Here is an 18,147-nt window from a genome sequence, read left to right on the forward strand (position 1 = left end):
CAGGACCTACCAAGATGGCGGACGATCGTCAAATAGTGTCAAAGTTATGGGGAGAATTTTGCAGGGATACAAGCTTTCACGGCTTCAAAAATGTAGAAGACAAACGAAAACACCGGATGGAGAGGTAGTAAAAGTAATCAAAACTATTTATGAATACATCAGTTTAAAGGATATCTTATTTCGTCGTGGGTTATTATTTAATTTTTATTTGTTTGTAGTTGTTTTTTGTTTTTTAACAGTTATTGTTATTTTTTTGTATGGATGTACTTGTACTGTTGTATTAAAAACTATGCCATGACTCCATGTAAATGTACAGCTATACAACTTTAGATACATCTATGCTTTTGTTTTGATCAAACCTAACATTTAAATTAAAATCGTTGTAAAATAGTCGTGATATTAGGACCCGTTTTATATACAGAACTTTTTCTGGGCTCTAAGGTCATACCTAGAGTCCTCATTCGAAATGCATGCACTTTTTATGCAATTGTGTAGACTCTTTAAGTTTGAACACGAGTCTGAACAGACCAGAGGTGTTCGCAAAAGCCGAACGGGTTTCTTCTGATGACTAAGTGTCAGAATTACCAAATGTTTGACATCCAATAGCCGATGGTTAATTAATCAATGTGCTCTAGTGGTGTCGTTAAACAAAACAAACTTTGTTGCAGATGGTGTATTTACATACGATGCTACAGTACGTGATACGTTTCTGAACAGGATTACATATAAATGATCAGGACACGATTTTATGACGGGGAAAATATGTAGTAGCTTTTACCATATGTAAATAAAATTTAAATGTAACAGAATCAACCTGTCTGCTGTCTGTTTGTCTGACGATCTTTATCTGTATGCCCCATACACCATTGCATTGGCTATTGAACTGCTTATCAAAACTAAAAAAAATAATTACAATTGCTGTTCACCATATGACTTACAACTGATAAATAATATAATAATAGTGAATGATTGTGTCTGTTTGTTTACAGGGTAATGTGGGCTCTGGTTGTCATGGGAATGATGTCCGGTATGCTCTACTTTCTGGCCCAGTCGTACATCTCTTACTACAAATACAACGTCATGACGACCACACAGATCATGCAGACGGCAAGCCTACCTTTTCCCGCCATTACCATCTGTAACTTGGGAATATATGATACTACACAAGGCAAACCATTCACTGAACCTCTAACTAACTTCATGTACATGTTATCAGACGTTAAATCAAATGTTAAGTTCAATTTTAGCGACCCAAAAGTTATTGCCTTTATGAATTCGTCCTTCAGTGAATTTTATGAGACTCATGCCTTCAATGTTTCTGAGATGTTTACAGCTTTGAAATACGAGGGACATTTTTTGACAGATATATCAAAATATATGAAACCAGTCGACACGGAAATGGGACGCTGTTATATGTTCAACGGTCCAACGTCCATGGCTGCTGACGGCAGAAAGATATCAACAAAAACCGGCTATGAGTATGGCTTTATTGCATACATAAACATTAAACAACATGCATATCCTTTCATTGCTGACACCACCGCTGGATTAAGGGTAAGAAATATATATGTCTACACAGACCAAAACAAAATAGTCCTTAAATACCAACAATGTATTTCTTATTAGAAACAAAATTGTCTTGAAAACGGCTTTAGAAATCAAAACAATCAACTGTAAAGTATTTTATGTCATTTCAACTCATTTTCATGCTTATATTCAATTAAAGTTGAAGCACGCTGTCCTAGACACACACCTCAGCTATTTGGGCTGTCTGTCTAGGACAGTGGTTAATGGTTAGTGAGAGAGAAGAAGGTGTAGTGTTCTTACACCTACCCACTGAGACGTTAAAACTAGCTCTGGGTGTGAGCCGATACCGGGGTGCAAACCCAGTACCTACCAGCCTTATGACCACAACACCACTGAGGCTGGTACTGGAAAGTAAAGAATAGATAACTTTCAGCGATACAAGAAAATCTAGTCATCATATCTTGGCAGTGCATATAGTGATTGTAAAATAAAAGAGGAAGCAATCACGAAAGTCAATTGAAATGAATGGAAATGAGGCAGGAGTAGTGGTGGTGGTGATGGTAATAGTGGTAGTAGTGGTGGTAGTGGTGGTGGTGTTAGTGGTGGTGGTGGTGATGGTAATAGTGGTGGTGGTGGTGGTGGTAGTGATTGTGGTGGTGGTGGTAGTGATTGTGGTGGTGGTGGTGGTAGTGGTGGTTTTGGTGGTGGTGGTGGTAGTGGTGGTGGTGGTGGTGGTGGTGGTGGTTGTGTGGACGTGTGATCAGACTTTAAACACCTTTCATCTCGTCTATCCAATCTGAAAGAGCGTGGAACGTAGCTCAGTGGTAAAGTGCTCTCCTGATGCACGGTCGGTCTAGATCGATCCCCGTCAGTGAGCCCATTGGACTATTTCTCGTTCAAGCCAATATAGGAAAATGTACCTCCTCTCGGTAGCCACTACGGTCCATGATGTATATTCCAGCCCCTCCGTTTTCCACTACATTTGTTGCAGATCAATCACTATATACCTGTGTCCATGATGTCTCTGGATACTGTTCATCAATCATGGCCAATATCAGGGCTCGTTTGTATGGTTCACTGTGTTCGTCTCCACAATGGGGGTTGACCTCATTGCTCCAGTTATTATCCCGAGTGCTTGGCTTTGAACCCTGTCTAGTTTTTGTTGATGTCACTTTGCTGCTGTTGACCATGCACTGGATCCGTACTGATGATGTGGTCTGATTGGTCCTTGGTAGACTCTTTTCAGTATGTTATGATCAGAACCCCACTTGGTGCCAGCTAGTTTTTTCATTATGGCAAGTTTTCCACTTGTGGTTTCCAGGTCTGTCTCTTGTCAAAAGTGACCCCCAGGTATGTCTGTTGGTCCTCATACTGGAGAGGCGTGTCATCAAGTTTTAGGGTGCCTGCTTCCTGCTTTGTGAAGAGTGAGAAAAGAGTAGCAGCTGACTTGTCTTTGTTGATTGTCATGCACCAGTCTCGAGTCCAAGATGTAACATTGTCAAAGGCAAGCTGCATGCGATGTTGCATGTTGCTGTTCTTGCATACTCCTCTGAGCACCACAAAACTAGGTCATCTGCATATAATGCTGCATGTATCCCTTTGGGTAGTTGTGTGACCAGGTCATTGATGAAGATGATGAAGAGAATAGGTGACAGTACTCCTCCCTGAGGTACTCCATGGCGTATGGGTACTTTCTTGCTGTGTTGGCCATCTACCATTACTCTCGCCTTTCGGTTATGAAGATAAGACTTGGTCCATCTGTACATGTTGCCACATATTCCGTCAGAGCGTTTGTCGGGCTTTTCAATATTATGGTGAGATCATGGAGTTATCGCATTCGATCCACATTTAACTTTGATAGTTCGTACATGTTTGATGGATTCGTAGAATTCAAATATCTGTTTTTCTCCATATCCATGGCTACAGTTCTCATTACTTGTCTTTACATAATTCAGATGTCACAAAAATCAAAACCAATTCTTCTTCTCATTCTAATTCTATTGTGCAATGATGTTGAAACAAATCCCGGGTCAAACCAAAACACTGAAAATTATGGACAATTATCAATCTTCCACTTAAATATACGTAGCTTACGCAATAAACTGTGTATACCAGAACTTTCGGAAACACTTACTGACTTTCATATTCTATGCTTCACCGAAACCCATCTTGATCATCAGGTATCCAATAAGGAAATAAAGATAGATCACTATGACGAACCGTACCGAAGAGACCATACCAATCACGGAGGGGGTGTCGCAGTTTATGTTGATTTACATCTAGCCCATAAATGACGATACGACTTAGAAACGCCTCGTGACGAAATAATATGGGTACAAATTAAACTTAAACAGAAATCAATACTATTATGCGTGATATACCGCCCAAATACATCACGGACAACATTCTGGGACAGGTTAGACTATTCGATAGAAAAAGCATTGCCCACGTAAAACCAAAAAAGGAGATAGAAGTTCACCAACAAATTACAGACCTATATCATTAATAAGTTGTGTTGGAAAACTATTTGAGAGAATCGTGTTTAAACACCTGTATAATTATTTCACATTCAATAATCTACTTTATAAGTATCAGTGTGCTTATCGACCTAACCACAGCACCGTGTACCAATTAATTGAATTGTATAATAAAATTTGTAAATCACTTGACAATAAAGAATATTTCCGTGCAGTTTTCTGTGACATGTCCAAGGCCTTTGATAGGGTATGAAATTTAATCTATAAACTTAAACAATATGGCATCAGAGGCAATCTCTTAAAATGGATTATAATTATATTTCTAATCGGAAACAAAGAGTGTATATAAATGGAACGTTATCAAATTATGGAACTCTAAAGGCTGGAGTACCTCAAGGATCAGTTTTAGGTCCCTTATTATTTTTGATCTATGTTAACGATATTGCTGATGAACAAGGCTATTTGCCGATGATACAAACATTGGAATATCGTCAAATGGCATTTCAATTATAGAACGCGTTCTCAACATTAATTTGTTGAAACTTTATGAATGGTCAAACAAATGGTTAATTACCTTTAATCCGAATAAAACGAATGTATTATTGTTCTCTATAACCAAACTAATTAACGAACCATCCTTGTATTTGGTGACACAACTTTAAACAAATCAAAAACGCATAAACATTGAGATTTAACTTGAGCAGATGATGCAAATGGTCTAGTCATATTCAAAATGTATGCACATCAGCATCCGTAATGATCTCAGTGTTAAGGAAATACAGACTGTTATTAAATCGTCAAACTCCAATGCGACTATATAGTACTTTCATTCATCCTGTCCTAGAATATGCTTCAGAGGTCTGGGATGGCTGTTCCCAATTAAACGCAGATAATTTAGAAATGGTACAACCAGAAACAGCAAGAGTATTCACTGGCATGCCTAAATTTGTTTCATATAATTCGCTATATATTAAAACCGGTCTTACAACACTTACTGAAAGGAGTGAAAAAACAAAAAGAGGTGTACAATGTTTAAAATAATGAAAGGAATGACTCCTGATTTCTTAACTAATTGTATTCCACAAAGATTAGAAGAAAGGGTTCCTTATATGTTAAGAAATCGGGAGGACATATCTACACCTTTTGCTAGAACCTGCTTATTAAAATCATCATTTATTTATTCAGCAATTGATTTATGGAATAATTTAAGCCCAGCAATTAAAAAGTTTGAAACAATATCGTCTTTCAAAAAAGCAGTAACACCAGTGGTAAATAAAGTTTCATATTATTTTTCCTGTGGAAAAATAAAAGGAAATATATTACATACAAGATTACGACATGGATGTAGCCCTTTAAACACCGATTTGTACAGATGTGGACTTACCACGGATCTTTCGTGTAACTGTGGATACAGATTAGAAAATAATATCCATTTTTTTCTTTCAATGTAAAAAATATGAACAACAGAGACAGATTCTATGTAATTCCTTACAGCTTTTTCAACCAATAGATTTACAAATACTGTTATATGGTCGAAGCACATTAAAAGGACATTCCTGAGATTCCTGCAATTTTTAAGATGTTATCGACTAACAGAAACTTTTTGACGACTGTAATGACATATCAAATATATGTTTCTGCATAAAATATTAAAATGGCTGTATATTAAACTTTCTGATCGTCCTTTTGATTAATAAATTAATTATATTAAATTAAAAAGATTTTTTCGTAAGTACGAAATTATTTGAAGACAATATCCATAGCGACAAATATTAAGACTGAACGTGATGTACTATTTATGCACGAAAATATATTTATGCATCATTTGTTTTTCTTTCTTTACAATGCACAAACTCGGGAATGTCCCTTTAAGCGATGTATATAAGACATTTTACTTCCAAATGTATATACTCATCGTTTTGTTTAAAGTATTATTTAAATTACCATAAGGATTATTTGTAATGTGATAGCGTTAACGCCAAGTACTATTGTGTGTAATCTTTTACATCATTTCTTTTCTCGTTCCTTTACATTGTTTTGTATATACTACATTTCCTCCACTGTCTTTTATTTACAGCTATGTAATATATCGCCAAAATATTGTTTGCAATATAAGAGGGCCTCGTAAGTTTTCAAACTTGTGCCCAGCTTTGCTATACAGTTTGCCATATGCCGTCTTTTTGTAGCTTTGCACACCTTGTCAAAGGCCTTTTGTAAATCAATGAAGGAGGCAAGAACAACCTTCTGTGCTTGGAAAGCATCTTCGATTACTTGTGACAGGTAGGTGGCCTGGTCTTCTGTGCTGCGGAATTGTTTAAATCCTGCCTGTTCAAAAGTGATGATGTTCTCAGTATCAAGGAACTGTTGAAGCCGATGGTTGATGATGCGCTCTATGGTCTTGCAGACATATCTAGTTTGGCTGATGGGTCTGTAGCTGCTTGCCTTTCGTTTGCTTTTACCTTTTTTCAGTATGGGTATCATCACTGTCTCTTTCGAAATGCGTGGCACTTTGCCTTCAGACCAGCTTAGGTTGAACATTTCCAACAGCTTGGATCGCGCAGTATTGTCTAGGTTTTTCAACATTTCATTAGTAATACCATCCGGTCCTGGAGATTTCTTACTGTTTTAGACGTTTGAGGGCATTTCCAAGTTCTGGTAGAGTTATACTATTCGTCAGGGAATCTTGCGGGGTAGTTGTACTTGCCGTTTCGTTTTGTTCCCTTCGTGCTTCTTTCATCTGAATTGTTGTGATGGTAATGCCACTTTTCTTGGGATAGGTCTTTGCCAAATGGTCAGCAGATTTCTTACCCGTGAGTATATTTCCATCCTCCGTTAGAGTGATCTTCTGTCCTTCATCCTCATTTGATTGTTTTGAAAGTTTCCATAATTTGGTGCTGTCCTTTTCAAGGTTTAGTGCAGCAGTTTTGTCTTTCCAGCTTTTTCTTTTGGATTCAATCTTGGTTCTGAGGTATATGGCTTTAGCATGCTGGAGCTTCAGGTTGTTGTTTTGGCTCGGGTCAGTTCATCATGTGCCATTTGAAGTGTTTTATTCCAGTAAGGAGCATATACTTTCCTAACTCCTCTTGGGATATTTTCTTTGGCAGATTTAATGATTTGGAGGTTGAATTCCTTCACTACAGTGTGTATGTTCCTTCCCTGCACTTCAATTTCTTTGGTCAACTCGTTCATGAAGCTTGAAAAGTTCCAATTTGACTTTCTTGTAGTTCCACCTTGGGGGCTGTGAAGCTGTATGAATTTTGCTATCACTTAAGGTTCAGGAGGACCGGTCGATGGCCACTTCACCCAAGCTGTGGTCCTACTTCTCGAATAATGACTCTATGGACATCGTCAGTACAGAAGGCAAGGTTAGGGGAGGTTGTGAAATGCCAACGCCTGGAATAGAATGTTGATTGATCAAGTGGGTCATTGATGTGATTAAGGTTCTTTTCATCCTGCCATCTTTCTATTTTCTCTCCTCTTTTATCAATGTTGTTGTAACCGCAGCTCTGGGATTGGCTGTTGAAGTCTTGAACAAGTAGGAAGTTACTGTCTGATGTCTGGATATCATCATGGGAGAGTTTTTTTGTCATTTGGGCAGTAAACATTTACAATGTGAAACTCAGATGTTTTTGTTTTGATCCTGACCTCTATTAATTCAGCTTCCTCCATGTATCTATTGGTTTCAATTGCATTGATGTTGTTCCTTATCAGAGTGACTACCCCACCCTTGGATCTTCCACTGCGATCATTTCTGAAGGTCTAGCATTGAAGCTCATCGATTCTTCAGATGCGACAGATGTTGATCTGGTTTTCATGCATAAAGTGCTGAAGCTCTGTCTTCTTTTTTGAAACTCCCTCAGCATTCCAGTGCATTATGTTGATAGGGGTGTTTTCTTTTGTTGCTTTTGTCTTGCCAGTAGCTTTAAATCCTCGTCTCCTAGCTCCGCGAGACGGTCGGGAAGGACTTCCTGTTGTTAAGGATGGACCCCCTCGAGGTAAGTCATCACCTGCCTGATGAGTCATCACAGGGCGAGCACCGATCACGTCATTATTGTCCAGAAATATAGTCATAATAGCTTTTGATGCATGGTATTGTATATTAGAGTGCGCCGTGTGGCCCAATACCTCTGACTTCAGCGCTCGAGGTTTCTGTTAGGGTTACCTCACCTTTAGTCCATATCAGTCTAGTCTCTACCCATTGACCAGTCCGGCTTGGGTGTCCCTAACAGAAGCGAAAGCTCCTGCTGGCATAGCTCTCTGGGTCACTGAGACATACAAGCCCCCTCGCCAAGGATGGACTATGTACACCCTTTTTTATTTAAACTGATTTTTTCGTCCGTAAGAAATTACTTGAAGACAAAATCCATTTTGGGTTTCTTTCCAATATTAAGACGACCAGAAACATATTGAATATACAGACACTGATATTCTAAACAAGAAAATATATTTAATGTATAAGTTTAATCGTAGAAATATTTTATAAGTCGGAAACATCTTACAATGCAGAAAAGTCGGGAATGTCCCTTTAACAACATGATGATACAGATAATATAAATAAGCCTAAGCTCTTAGGTGAACGATAGAGTTGACACTGTGATTGAGAACTCCAAGGGAAAGAACAGCTGAGCTGTCCTCCTTTGGTCCCCGCTTCGGTTCTCTCTGGGTCTTTCTCTTTCTGTTTTTCTCATGGTCTATTTTATAGGATCAGGCTCAAATTGTTACGTCTTAATGTGCTTTGGTACTTTATTTTCCGTCAGTAGCGTTGCCCTAGGCAACACACTCAGGCTAAGACCTCTTTTGTGGAGTGTGTCGTTAGTCGACACATAACCATTATTTTGTCAAATGATCAGCTGTAATCTGCAACTGCTGCCGATTCTGAAGTAATAGTAAATAGGTACGTTGATTGACAGACTGGGTACCAGCTGGGAACAACAATTAAAATTCCGTAGTCTTCTTGATTGCAGTGATTTAGTTTCACACTAATTGGTCTGATAGCTATCCCCTAAATAACTAAAGTCTTACTTATTGCATAATTGGCAGGTGACACAATAACAATTAATTGAATCGTATATGCGCAGCTAAAATATAAATTACTTTTGAATATAGTTGTAAATGTTCCACTATGACAATAGGTTGTAAATTTATTTCAGGTGACTGTTCATGAGCCTCACGAATTTCCACGACCCAAGCTTGATGGTGTCTTGATGGCGCCAGGGACAGCAAATTTTATAAAGCTACAAAGAACGGGGGTAAGTACTGCTGAAATAATCACACTGAAAGTTTATTTCATAAATAAACAATACATTTTTAAAATATACAAAAATGGACATATTACTATGAAGCTAACTAAAGTTGATTATAAACATTTTAAATTATTTTCAACAACTATGTGTGTGTATGTGTGTGTTTGACCTCACATTTAATAACTGCGCCCCACCCCCATTGTGTCCCCCAGATTCGGACGCTATATGCGCTTAAATAAATTTTGAACATATGTTTATGAATATTCAAAACAGAGCAATCAAAATTTTACCCAACAATAAATGAGTTACGTTCATTTTTATAAAAGTACTACGATACTACAAGAGAAACTTTGAAACGGACTAGAACACGCATATGACATCATTTCATTTAAAACGGCTTAAAAATAGCATCTACTGTATTCCGAAGTACACTAACATACATTAAACACAGGCCATCTTCAGCAAAAACTAAAATATAAATCTACATCACTAAAGAGTAATAAATGTATTATATTCATCCGTTAAGCACCGATTGTCAGGACACACACACCAGCTTATCGTTAACTGTATAATGTATTGTTTTATTGCAGTACAAGTTCTTACCACGCCCGTACAGATCATACGGCGATGGTTACTGTGCCGAGACGTCAGCACTGCTGTATCAGAACTACAGCTACGACCGCTGCGTTTTCCAATGGATTAACAAAAACGTCCATCATGACTGCAATTGTTCGACTTTGCCGATAGAAGGTATGCATAAAAACAAGTCAAAACAAAAGCACAAAAATATGAATAAAATGTTATCTCAAGGAACGTATTGTTTATTTAACGACACCTCAGCACATTGTAAACTACGGCTCTTTGGTGAATACATTCAGTTATTTAATTAAATCAGTTAAAATGATTGATTATTTCTTCTCATATCGTTTTTACACCTACAAATCTAACTGGTGTGTTTTCAATGTTTGGTATAATATGTTTAGTAGTGTAGTCTTTGTTTTATAGCTTTCTCAAACAAAATGGTGTTACTGCATGATATAAAACTACATGTATTTATTGCGAGATAAAACACGTTCAAATGACAACAGGGGCGGATTATGCTTTAGGTAAGGGGGGGGGGTGGGGGGGGTGGGGAGGGGTTCCGAAACAATATGTAAATGTTTATAATTTGAAATTATACATTTTACATGGACATCAATTTACATCTATGTGGTGGAGTTGTTGTTTTTTACCCGAGGGGGTGGGGGCAGGTTCCGTACAACTGGGAAACTCCCCATAATCCGCCCCCGAACAAACACTGCCAGTTATTACCAATGTCACGATTGTCAGTATTTACTGTCCTATACGTATACGTATTTATGTACGTTGAAATAATGTAACTCTTAACAGCATAATTATATCATGATGAAAGACTGCTTATTAACGGACACTTCGGCACCGCCCCACCCACCTCTACACACACCATGAGTGTCTGTTAAAGGTTATCTCGTACAAGTCATTATTCATGTTCATCATTAACCCCAGTACTCAGACGGTAAGGGGGGAGGGGAGGAGGGTGTAGCTCAGTGGTAAAGCCCTCGCTCGATACGCGGTCGGTCTAAGATCGAACCCCGTCGGTGGGCCCATTGGGCTATTTCTCGTTCCAGCCAGTGCACCACGACTGGTATATCAAAGGCCGTGGTATGCACTACCCTGTCAGTGCATATAAAAGATCCCTTGCTGCTAATCGAAAAGAGTAGCCCATGAAGTGGCGACAGCGGGTTTCCTCTCTATATATTTGTATGGTCCTTAACCATATGTCTGACGCCATATAAAAGTAAATAAAATGTGTTGAGTGCGTCGTTAAATAAAACATTTCCTTCCTTCCTGACGGTAAGAGAGCTTGATAGACATTTGTCCAAATGTTCATCTAGCTCTCTTACCGTCACAGTACTCGGGTTAATCCATCATACACGTTGTACCAATTTATCAAAATTAAATAATTATTTAATACCACAGGTTATTATAGTTATTATTTCTCTTTTTTTTAAAGGACTACCGTTTAAGGAATGTTCCTTTCTGGATATACGCACATGTACACTGTGGAAATCAAGTAAGTAGACTATGTTCTAAGTTGCAATAGAAACTTTAGGCTATGCATGTGTTTGCGTGCGTGTACGTACGTATATGTGTGACTGCCTACCTGCATGTCTATCTGTATTGGGATACGGGCACCCATTTTGTAGGGGGCAGTTTGGCTTTTGCCCGAATTAAACGAAAATGCCCGAATCTGGACAACATTATTTATTCATATCATCATTATTACAAAATTACTTGATAGGTTGCAAACGAGTCACTACGCATTTTTGCATAGATTACATCTAATTTTGAGGGTAGATTGATGGAAATACATGATAAAAAGGTGTCAGGTTAGCACATTTTGCCCGAATATCTGTATAATGTCCCCCTGAATTTGAGGTTTTGCTCCAGCACTAAGAAGGCAGTTCCCCCTCTCTCTACTCCTCACTGTCTGGTACGCGTATGTATGTGTATATCTGCGAGTGCATGTGTGTGTGTGTGTGTGTGTGTGTGTGTGTGTGTGTGCGCGCGCGTGGTTCGAATGAAGTAGGTCTGTAGTAAAACATGGTTTTGTTTCCGTTGTTGTATTACTTTTATTAATTTTTAAATTAAAGACAAAGTAGCACTGAAATTTACCTAATTTAGCCCTTTCGAAAACATTTTAACATCTAACCTTATTTATATACATATAAACGAAATTATTATTATTTATATTATGCAACACATTATCAATAGTAGATGTAACGATGGCTGATGCCATTCCATATTTTGAACTTGTGCATACGTTTTCATCTCTTTTATGAAGTAACACACCTCACAGCTGTGGTGGCAGCTACTCAACTTTTGCGAACACTTGATATCATCACTGTTTTGACGGTGTTCTATGAGTACATGTCATCACAACTGTATTTATTCCAATGAGCTCTGTCCTTGTGCTAGATATGATTTAATAAAACAAGAGTGGCAGTCTTTTGTTTGACGGTGCAAGGATGAAATCTCCAGTAAAGAATATCCTCGGGAGTGGCTGTCCTCCTATAGACGAGGCATTAGATAGAGATTCATGGAATTGCATTGTGCAGAAATACGGCCTTTATCACGGTTTTCGGTTTTATCGTTCAGAATTACTTGAATAAAGTACTTTTTTTGGGGGGGGGGGGGATTTAAATGGATGTATGTTCCGTAAATATTTTGTTGAGCCATTCAGTAGATCAGTTTAAAACCCGTACCAACCCATGAACTGTCGGTGGTGCAGTGGTTAGGCCATCGTACATAAAGCTGGTAGGTATTGGGTTCACCTCTCGATACCGGCTCCCAACCAGAGCGATTTTAACGATTCAGTGGGTAGATGTAAGGCCACTACACATCTCTCTCTCTCTCTCTCTCTCTCTCTCTCTCTCTCTCTCTCTCTCTCTCTCTCTCTCTCTCTCTCTCTCTCTCTCTACTAATCCAAAGTCCCGGACAGAGAGCCTAGATAGCTGAGGTGTGCTTGAAACTAATTGGATATAAGTACGAACTTAACTATAAATGAATGAATAAATACACTGAACGTTTTCCTCTTATTTCCCCAGTAAAGTACTACACCCAGGTGGCGCAGATGAACGTACCACCAGACGACTGTCCTCGACCTTGTGAGGTCGTCCATTACAAACCTCAGATGACCTCATCAGCATATCCCTCACAACCGGCGCTTAAGAGTTATGCCAACGGGCCAAATGACACTGAGCAATATATTAGGTAATGTATGGTGACATAGAACTGCCATCGACATAACGACATAATTTAGAAACGAATTTCTGACAAAATTATATATTTCTAGGCGACTGTCAATATAACGATATAATTAAGCCAACAAAATGTAAAAATATATTACAACATATTGTACACAAACGGCGCTCAAGTTGTATGCCAGTGCGTTAAATGACAGTGAACAACATATTAGGTAATGTATTACAATCGTTAAAAAGTCTTTGTCAGTCGATAACATCTTAAAACGTGCAGCAAACTCAGGAATGTCCCTTTAAGCCAACAAAATGTGAAAATGTATTACAACATATTGTAAAAAACTAAGCCTAATCCAAATAAACTTAACCCTAACCCTAACTTTAAGCCTAAATCATGTCATTATGTGGTTATGTCTATGTCACCATAGTAATGAAACAGTGTTGAAAAATTGAAGATGATTCATGCTTAAAGCAATAGCAGCAACATCAAGCGCCCCTTCTCCCAAAAAACACACCAGCATAAACACATCACACAAAAATAATGGAATGAAAGAAATAAAATGACCAAAGGAAAGAGAAAGAAGACGGGAGTAAGATATAAATTCATGAAACAGGAGTAAAGGCATATGAGAGAGAGAGAGAGAGAGAGAGAGAGAGAGAGAGAGAGAGAGAGAGAGAGAGAGAGAGAGAGAGAGAGAGAGAGAGAGAGAGAGAGAGAGAGAGACTCAGACTCTAACCGCCAGTAGAATGATTTTGTGTTTGACCAACAAAATCTAAAATAGATAATCTGTATTCTGAAGACCTCTAATATTCTGCCTTGAAAAAGGTTATCTTGGACATGTACGAATCTTACCTGGATTTGGACATATTAAATTTTATATGGGCATGTTAAAGAGTATCTATCCATCCACCCAAAACAACCCCAAACAGCTAATCCCACAAAGTTCGTCAAATGCCCAAGAAACATCACACACCACATAGACGTAAACAAACAACGAGTATTCAAAACAGCCCTAGTCCAACCTACGTTTACGTCACCTACCTTATTGCTTTTAGTCCGATGCTGCTCTAATTTAGTTACACTGTTATTATCATCACTTTATGAACAAGAAAAACCACATCCCCTTAAAAAAAACCCCACAAAAAAACAGAACAACATAAAAAAAACCCCAAACAAAACAAATTAAAATAAAACAGAAACAACAATTATCTTAAAAGGTCTTCAGTAGCACCTATGACGTCGTTAGAACTACTTTATCTTCCCTGAATTAACTCGGAACTTTTCCAGTTTATGAAATAGATATACTCTGAGAATTAAGATCAGGTTAATAAAGAGGGCGGGGAAACAATCTGAAGCCACATTCAGTGCTGCAAAAATAGCAAATATGGTTTTGTGAGCTGGCGCATGTTTCACAGAGGTGCACGGGCCATTTACCTCTGCAGCTTTCACGACACTTACTTTTATTGTAATGTCGCAACATTTTCTGCATCATTGTGCCTTTGTGAAGGTATAGATTATTCATAAAATCATAAAGATTCTTTCCTGAATCCCCAAAAACCCGAAGCAAATAGCCTCTTCTACAAATGAAACTCTCTTTATTTACTTTGGAGGGATTAAACCAGGGTGCGTCCATTGCTTTAGTTTTTGGATCAAAATCATGAATCCATGTTTTGTCTTGCTTTACGATCTGCCTTATAAAATCGTTCTTGGATTTCTTGGAAGTTGCACTAATAAAGATGTTGAATGGTAAATTACTGCCTTCTTTTCATCAACAGTCAATATTCTAGGGAACCATCACACACACATTCCTGTATTCACTCGAAAGTAGATATCAAAATCTATCAACTCCATCCCCACCCTCCATTGGAAAACTTACGTTTACTCCATAAAAGTCAAGAATGCACCGTTTAAAAAGAAGAAGAAGAAGAAGAAAGAAGAAAGCAAACAAGAAAACCCCCCACAACAAACAAAAACAAAACAAAACAACGAAACACAAAAAAAACAAACAACAACAACAACAACAAACAACAAACAACACCCCCAAGTACTCGCCTCTACCGCTGGCCAGATCCTAAATGTAGATCCGCTTAAAAAATAGGTTTATTTTTTATGTCGATACTTTTGACACCTTGAACGTTTGTAGCAAAAATATTAATAACATGTATGTAAAAAAAATTAATATGTAACAGAATGTTTCCTTTCTAAACAGGGACAACGTCCTTGCCGTGTACGTATTTTATGACCGGTTTCTTGAAGAGCGAGTGGAGTATGTTCCAGAATACACATCCATGTCTATACTTGGTAAGTTCCTCAATACACATCCATGTCTATACTTGGTAAGTTCCACAATAGACATCCATGTCTGTACTTGGTAAGTTCCACAATATACATCTGTCTATACTTGGTAAGTTCCATAATACACATCTATGTCTATACTTGGTAAGTTCCACAATACACATCCATGTCTATGCTTGGTAAGTCACAGAATACACATCTGTCTATACTTGGTAAGTTCCACAATACACATCCATGTCTATTCTTGATACGTTTATATTTCCACTACCACTCTATCAAGACCAAAGATTCCAGGATATTCGTAGGAGAATTAGCATGTTGTTGGTGATTTTGGAGCCAGTTCATACACATTTTACACGTTCAAAATATAGAGTTCGTGGAAAACGCAAATACAAAAAGCACCCATTGATTCCCACATCCATAACTAATGGCAGAACTTAAGAGTGCTACTTGTTTTGACAATGTTATACTCAGACGTTTTACAATTATTAATATACTCAATAGATCCTTAAAATTATAAAAGCATGCTAATGATAATTGAATACTTTTTCAGGTAACCTTAGTGGCCAGATGGGTTTCTTCCTGGGTGCAAGCCTCGTTACCATTACGGAAGTTGCACAAACTGTTCTGTTGACGATCTGGATGTTCTTTTGCCGGTTTATAAAACATTGATATAAGTCCCACAGGCCTTGGCAACGTTCAAAACGTAATCCCAGAGATCCTGTTAATCTTAATCTTCTTGCGTGGTTTATGTAGGAAAGTCTTCAAAAAAAAAAAAAAAAAAAAAAAAAAAAAAGGAAAGAAAAAAGATTGCTTAACGACACATGAGAACATTTAAAAAAAGACTGTGGCTATTTGTTGTCTAGCGTACTTACTGTGACTTTTGGATTAAATAAAAATTAAAAGTTTGTTTTATTTCTTCTTCTTTCTTCTTCTCGTTAGGTTTCATATGCTCACTAAACCCTAAGATGTGCTGCATCAATGAACTGGATCGTCAGTTGGAGCTCAACCGTTCTGCCCTATAGCTTTTCTTTAATGCTCTTTTCTTCTGGCCAGATGTTTTGCCTTATGTTTTGGAGGAGAGGGCAGCTTTGAAGAACGTGTTCTGGCGTCTGAGATCCACTGTTGCAGGGACATTCTCCTGCATGTTTGAGCCTTAGGCGATGGAGGTGAGCCTTTAGTCTACAGTGTCCAGTCCTGAGTCTGAAAATTTGGACTTGCTGTTTTCTTTCCAGGCGCCACATTGGGTTCGATGGGTATGTACTACCTGTTCTGGATTTCCAAATGTTTTCATATCTTCTTTTGATGAGTGTTTTAGTTTCATCATAAGACATCTGACGTAGATACTGTGGCTTTTGACTGCCTTCTTTTGCTAATTGATCGGCTTTCTCATTTCCAATAATGCCACAGTGGGCAGGAATCCATTGTAGTGTGGTCTTATTGGTGTTCAGGCTGTTAAGCATGTCTTGCATTTTCCTTTTGGCGTTTCCTCGTGGCTCTTCTTGGAGGGCTTGCAAGACTGATTTGCAGTCACAAAGGAAGAGAATGTTTCTGTTGTATATATTTCTATCCACCAAAATGTTTCCAGCTTTTTAAGATGGCACACTGTTCAGCCCTGAAATTTGTTGAGAGTTCTCCAGTGGTGGCTGACATCTCTTCTGAATGTTTTATTTAACAACACAGCCAGTACACACTGATTTAATAATCATTGGCAAACATTTCATAAAAAGACTTAGAAGAAACCTGCTACAGTTTTCATTAGCAGCTAGGGATATTTAAATGTACGTTTCCAGAAACAGGACAGCATCCTTTGATATACCAATTGTGAGGCATTGGTCTAAATGGTGAATGTACCATCTCATATAGAGTATCCATACAGAAAAAAAGAGTAGATAATCTGTTAGATACTTTCTCACAGACAGAAAATATTTTACGACTGAGTCACATTCCGCCCACCAGCGATGACGATGTGTACAATTAGTTGGTTTTTATAGACTGACGTTATTACTATGTTGGTCTGTATTAGTGGTATGTTTATCTTTATGGCAAGCAATAGATACATGTATTTGTATTTTCATTAGCTCACTTTCATTATTGGTTTAGTTCTATTAATTCTGAAAGATCATTTAAAATTTTACATTATGTAGTCATTGTTAATATTGTTATAAGTATATGTTTAAAACAATTTACGGACATTAGGTGAATATTCTCATTAAAAAAAACCCAACTGTTTTAACAAATCACAAGTTTTTCGTCATGGTATTGTTGGTAGAACAGTAACATATAGTAATGAAAGCTTCATTTGTAGATCTATTATTTTTAAAGACAATCAAAATGAAACATATTATCAGATATTACTTGATTTTTGTGGCGTACCCCTTGACAGATTCACGGTACACGACGTTTAGTTCTTGAAAGCTATATGGATCAGCCAGCGTTTCTCCATTTTGCTTCGTTTTACTGGGACAAGGTTGCAGACGGTGGTTTGACACGAAACTGCTTCCTTTAAACAACCATAGAGATAGTAGATTATAAAAACAGAAAAAAATATGCATTACACGAAAACAATAACTGTAATCTAAGTACGTAAACATTGCAAATTTACACCAGAGCGCAGCTTTGAAGGCGAGCATAACGCCTGGAATGCTAAACCACCTCGTAACAAACCACATTTGACCATGTCAACACTGCAATCAATTTCCATTATCAATGTGTGTTGCAACACATTACTATGTTTGTTCAAGTCTTTCATACATTCATTTACATTAACACACACTTCTGTTTTCAATGAGCATAAAAGCAATATGATGTAGAGTTGACCACTT

At 37.8% G+C, this 18,147-nt stretch overlaps 1 protein-coding gene across 2 annotated transcripts; it reads left to right on the forward strand.

Annotated features, from left to right (window-relative positions):
* The first annotated feature begins 1,433 nt into the window (after positions 1-1,433).
* LOC121369827 (acid-sensing ion channel 1-like) lies at positions 1,434-16,230 on the forward strand. Of its 2 annotated transcripts, none has more exons than XM_041494900.1 (7): positions 1,434-1,554; positions 9,155-9,253; positions 9,838-9,997; positions 11,280-11,339; positions 12,874-13,039; positions 15,237-15,328; positions 15,876-16,230. In XM_041494900.1, the coding sequence occupies exons 1-7, from the start codon at positions 1,435-1,437 to the stop codon at positions 15,992-15,994; spliced, it is 816 nt and encodes a 271-aa protein (XP_041350834.1). In that variant the 5' UTR covers position 1,434; the 3' UTR covers positions 15,995-16,230. The 2 variants fall into 2 exon arrangements, with proteins under 2 accessions (XP_041350834.1, XP_041350835.1); XM_041494901.1 differs by lacking the exon at positions 1,434-1,554 and adding an exon at positions 6,210-6,284.
* The last annotated feature ends 1,917 nt before the right edge of the window (positions 16,231-18,147 follow it).

The sequence above is a fragment of the Gigantopelta aegis genome, chromosome 4 (genome assembly GCF_016097555.1).
Source record: "Gigantopelta aegis isolate Gae_Host chromosome 4, Gae_host_genome, whole genome shotgun sequence".
Lineage (NCBI taxonomy): Eukaryota > Metazoa > Mollusca > Gastropoda > Neomphalida > Peltospiridae > Gigantopelta > Gigantopelta aegis.

Bases quoted from the DNA above. Each gene is read 5' to 3' on its own strand.
- LOC121369827 (XM_041494900.1), top strand. From the start codon at position 1,435: ATGGCTGCTGACGGCAGAAAGATATCAACAAAAACCGGCTATGAGTAT. The intron at 9,254-9,837 runs GTAAGTACTGCT...GTTTTATTGCAG, and splicing joins TAAAGCTACAAAGAACGGGG to TACAAGTTCTTACCACGCCC. The intron at 11,340-12,873 runs GTAAGTAGACTA...TTATTTCCCCAG, and splicing joins ATGTACACTGTGGAAATCAA to TAAAGTACTACACCCAGGTG.